The 1,470-nt window shown below is 50.1% G+C and overlaps 1 protein-coding gene across 1 annotated transcript; it reads right to left on the bottom strand.

Annotated features, from left to right (window-relative positions):
* Positions 1-319: 319 nt before the first annotated feature.
* On the bottom strand, positions 320-1,056 carry LOC140853407 (uncharacterized). The gene has a single exon (XM_073248027.1). It carries the CDS (start codon positions 1,011-1,013, stop codon positions 522-524), a length of 492 nt encoding a protein of 163 aa, XP_073104128.1. The 5' UTR covers positions 1,014-1,056; the 3' UTR covers positions 320-521.
* Positions 1,057-1,470: the final 414 nt, after the last annotated feature.

Here is a 1,470-nt window from a genome sequence, read left to right as displayed (position 1 = left end):
CATCATGTGCTTCTCTTGGTGATTGATCCATAGCCAGAAAACAAGGAGATTGGCATAGTGCGTGGCTATATTGGTGCATGCGGTGCGAGATATAATTTCTCTAGCAAACGAGCTACGGCACAGATCGACAATAAAAGCCAGCTCTCGGTAGCAGGTTATTAAATTGCAGCAAAGATTGAATGATCATACAGTGCAGGGTATAATTGCGTTCACCCTTTAACACAGAGTATCGTAGGGAATTGTAAGGGGACATATGTAAACAACCCCCTCCCTCTCTCTCTCTCTCTCTCTGCTAAGACTTGCAATAACCCTCTAGAAATTAACATAAAATTATCACAGTTGTGTTTTGCCAGACTCTGAAAACTGCTGTATACAAGTGGGCATGAATATAATTGAGATAAAAAGCCCAGTTCCACAGAATACCATGGATATTAGTAGTAGGGCTGATAACGGCAAGAACAAGACCGAATCAAAGAAATGGTCCAAAGGAAGAAGAAACTAAGGAACTAACTCATGGCCGCTTAACCAAAGCACTGGTCGCCAGGGAGTGGGCCGGGGAGGGAACCTTTGTCAAGGAACTGGAGACCGAACACCACCACGATGGCAAGAACGGTGAGGTAGGAGAGGCCCTCCACGGCCCCGAGCAAGCCGTAGCGCCCCGCCGGGAGGCCGGACCCCGTCCGGACTTTGGTGTAGAGAGACCACGCCACGATGCCGCCCACCACCAGGTAGCTCACCCCCTCCGCCGCCCCGATCGACCCCCCGGGACCCGGAGGGAGGCCGCAACCGGTCGTCCTCAGCACGTACAGAGACGCTCCGATCACTGGGTTCGCCACCAGGCCCCCCACCGCCGCCGCCAGCTCTATCCCTCCGCTCTCGCCGCTCTCCGCGTCCTTCGCCTTGCACGTGACCGATAAACTCCGCACGTGACCTTTTCCCCTCCGATTCCTCCAGCTATGAGGGTGTGGTCGAGTCCTGGGCGAGGTCAGCAGCATTGTTAGAGACAACGCCATTTCCAGGCTCTTCGTCCCTCGATTTTTTTCAAATTTGTCCTCCTTATTCTATGTTCGCTTTATCTCTTGCTTTGGCTGGTATGTGTTGGGGGCCGACCGTTCGTTTCCTGTAAACTCCGACCGTCCGATTGAAGATTGGGAATGATGATCCGCATCAAAGATGATACCGCCCGTCCGATTAGGGTAACTAAATGTAGATGTTAGAGTGGCGATTAGTCAGAGAAGGCCACAAAGGAGAGGTAATTTTTCCGATAAAGTTTGGTTGGATTTATATATAGTTATTAATGGAACGGGACAACTGGCAGGTGGACCCAGCAGGTGCGAATAAGATGTACATCGAGATCCATCTTCTCCGCTTTGCCAAAAAGGCTGATGATTAGATCTAACATGAAAGGAGCGAAGGGATTTCAAAACTTTCCTGCCATATAATTAGATAATCTTACATGGAATAGTAAAG

Source organism: Elaeis guineensis, chromosome 13 (genome assembly GCF_000442705.2).
Source record: "Elaeis guineensis isolate ETL-2024a chromosome 13, EG11, whole genome shotgun sequence".
NCBI lineage: Eukaryota > Viridiplantae > Streptophyta > Magnoliopsida > Arecales > Arecaceae > Elaeis > Elaeis guineensis.
The sequence above is the reverse complement of the archived record's forward strand: the minus strand, read 5'-3'. Positions and strand labels throughout refer to the sequence as shown.

What these genes read in the sequence shown, in the direction of transcription:
- LOC140853407 (XM_073248027.1), bottom strand. Translation starts at nt 1,013, where the DNA reads ATGGCGTTGTCTCTAACAATGCTGCTGACCTCGCCCAGGACTCGACCA.